This window comes from Malurus melanocephalus, unplaced genomic scaffold, assembly GCF_030028575.1.
Source record: "Malurus melanocephalus ecotype Western Australia unplaced genomic scaffold, MMel_1.1 scaffold_1918, whole genome shotgun sequence".
Lineage (NCBI taxonomy): Eukaryota > Metazoa > Chordata > Aves > Passeriformes > Maluridae > Malurus > Malurus melanocephalus.
The window spans coordinates 1-1,849 of NW_026625150.1; the positions used below are offsets into that span (position 1 = coordinate 1).

Here is a 1,849-nt window from a genome sequence, read left to right on the forward strand (position 1 = left end):
GAGGACGGTCCCCGCCTGTCCTCGTTCCTGTCCCTGCAGAGCTTTGTCCGTGTGTCACCTGTGTCACCTGTCCCTGTGTCACCTGTCCCATGTGTCCCCTGTGTCACCTGTCCCATTTGTCCCCAGGTGTCCCCGGAGGACGGTCCCCGCCTGTCCTCGTTCCTGTCCCTGCAGAGCTTTGTCCCTGTGTCACCTGTGTCACCTGTGTCCCCTGTGTCACCTGTCCCATTTGTCCCCAGGTGTCCCCGGAGGACGGTCCCCGCCTGTCCCTGTGTCACCTGTGTCACCTGTCTCTGTCCCCAGGTCTCCCCCGAGGACGGTCCCCGCCTGTCCCTGTGTCACCTGTCCCTGTGTCACCTGTGTCACTTGACCCCACAGGTGTCCCCCGAGGACGGTCCCCGTCTGTCCTCGTTCCTGTCGCTGCAGAGCTTTGTCCCTGTGTCACCTGTGTCACCTGTGTCACCTGTCCCTGTCCCTGTTCCTGTGTCACCTGTGTCCCCTCTCATTTGTCCCCAGGTGTCCCCGGAGGACGGTCCCCGCCTGTCCTCGTTCCTGTCCCTGTGTCCCCTGTGTCACCTGTCCCTGTGTCACCTGTGTCCCCTTTGTCCCCACAGGTGTCCCCGGAGGACGGTCCCCGCCTGTCCTCGTTCCTGTCCCTGTGTCACCTGTCCCTGTGTCACCTGTCCCTGTCTCTGTCCCCAGGTGTCCCCCGAGGACGGTCCCCGCCTGGCCGTGTTCCTGTCTCTGTGTCACCTGTGTCTCCTGTCCCTGTGTCACCTGTGTCACCTGTCCCTCTGTCACCTCTCTCACCTGTCCCTGTGTCACCTGTCCCTGTCTCTGTCCCCAGGTGTCCCCGGAGGACGGTCCCCGCCTGTCCTCGTTCCTGTCGCTGCAGAGCTTTGTCCCTGTGTCACCTGTGTCACCTGTCCCTGTGTCAGCTGTGTCCCATTTGTCCCCAGGTGTCCCCCGAGGACGGTCCCCGCCTGTCCCTATGTCACCTGTCCCTGTCCCTGTGTCACCTGTGTCACCTGTGTCACTTGTCCCCGCAGGTGTCCCCCGAGGACAGTCCCCGCCTGTCTGCGTTCCTGTCCCTGTCTCACCTGTCCCTGTGTCACCTGTGTCACTTGTCCCCGCAGGTGTCCCCCGAGGACGGTCCCCGCCTGTCCCTGTGTCACCTGTGTCCCCTTTGTCCCCAGGTGTCCCCCGAGGACGGTCCCCGCCTGTCGGCGTTCCTGTCCCTGTGTCACCTGTGTCCCCTCTCATTTGTCCCCAGGTGTCCCCGGAGGACGGTCCCCGCCTGTCCTCGTTCCTGTCACTGCAGAGCTTTGTCCCTGTGTCACCTGTGTCACCTGTCCCTGTCTCTGTCCCCAGGTGTCCCCAGAGGACGGTCCCCGCCTGGCCCTGTGTCACCTGTGTCCCCTCTGTCCCCACAGGTGTTCCCGGAGGACGGTCCCCGCCTGTCCTCGTTCCTGTCCCTGCAGAGCTTTGTCCCTGTGTCACCTGTCCCTGTGTCACCTGTGTCACCTGTGTCCCATTTGTCCCCAGGTGTCCCCCGAGGACGGTCCCCGTCTGTCGGCGTTCCTGTCCCTGCAGAGCTTTGTGCGTGTGTCCCCTGTGTCACCTGTCCCTGTCTCTGTCCCCAGGTGTCCCCCGAGGACGGTCCCCGCCTGTCCTCGTTCCTGTCCCTGCAGAGCTTTGTGCGGGGTCAGTACGGGGACGAGGGCTCGTTCCGGGCGCTGGACGCTCACCTGAGGGCGTTACCTGGCGGTGACCACGCCCACCGGCTCTTCTACCTGGCCCTGCCCCCGAGCGTCTACACCCCGGTGACACGGCACCTGAGAGACGTCTG

General features: G+C 64.5%; 1 protein-coding gene across 1 annotated transcript in view; it reads left to right on the plus strand.

Moving 5' to 3' along the window:
• Positions 1-1,049: 1,049 nt before the first annotated feature.
• G6PD (glucose-6-phosphate dehydrogenase) overlaps positions 1,050-1,849 on the plus strand; it is a gene marked incomplete at its 5' end in the record, with an annotated part of 15,015 nt that continues 14,215 nt past the window's right edge. Inside the window, one exon of the mRNA XM_057388427.1 lies at positions 1,050-1,835. Coding sequence (XP_057244410.1) covers positions 1,050-1,835 — 786 coding nt within the window. The remainder of the gene's footprint in view (positions 1,836-1,849) is intronic.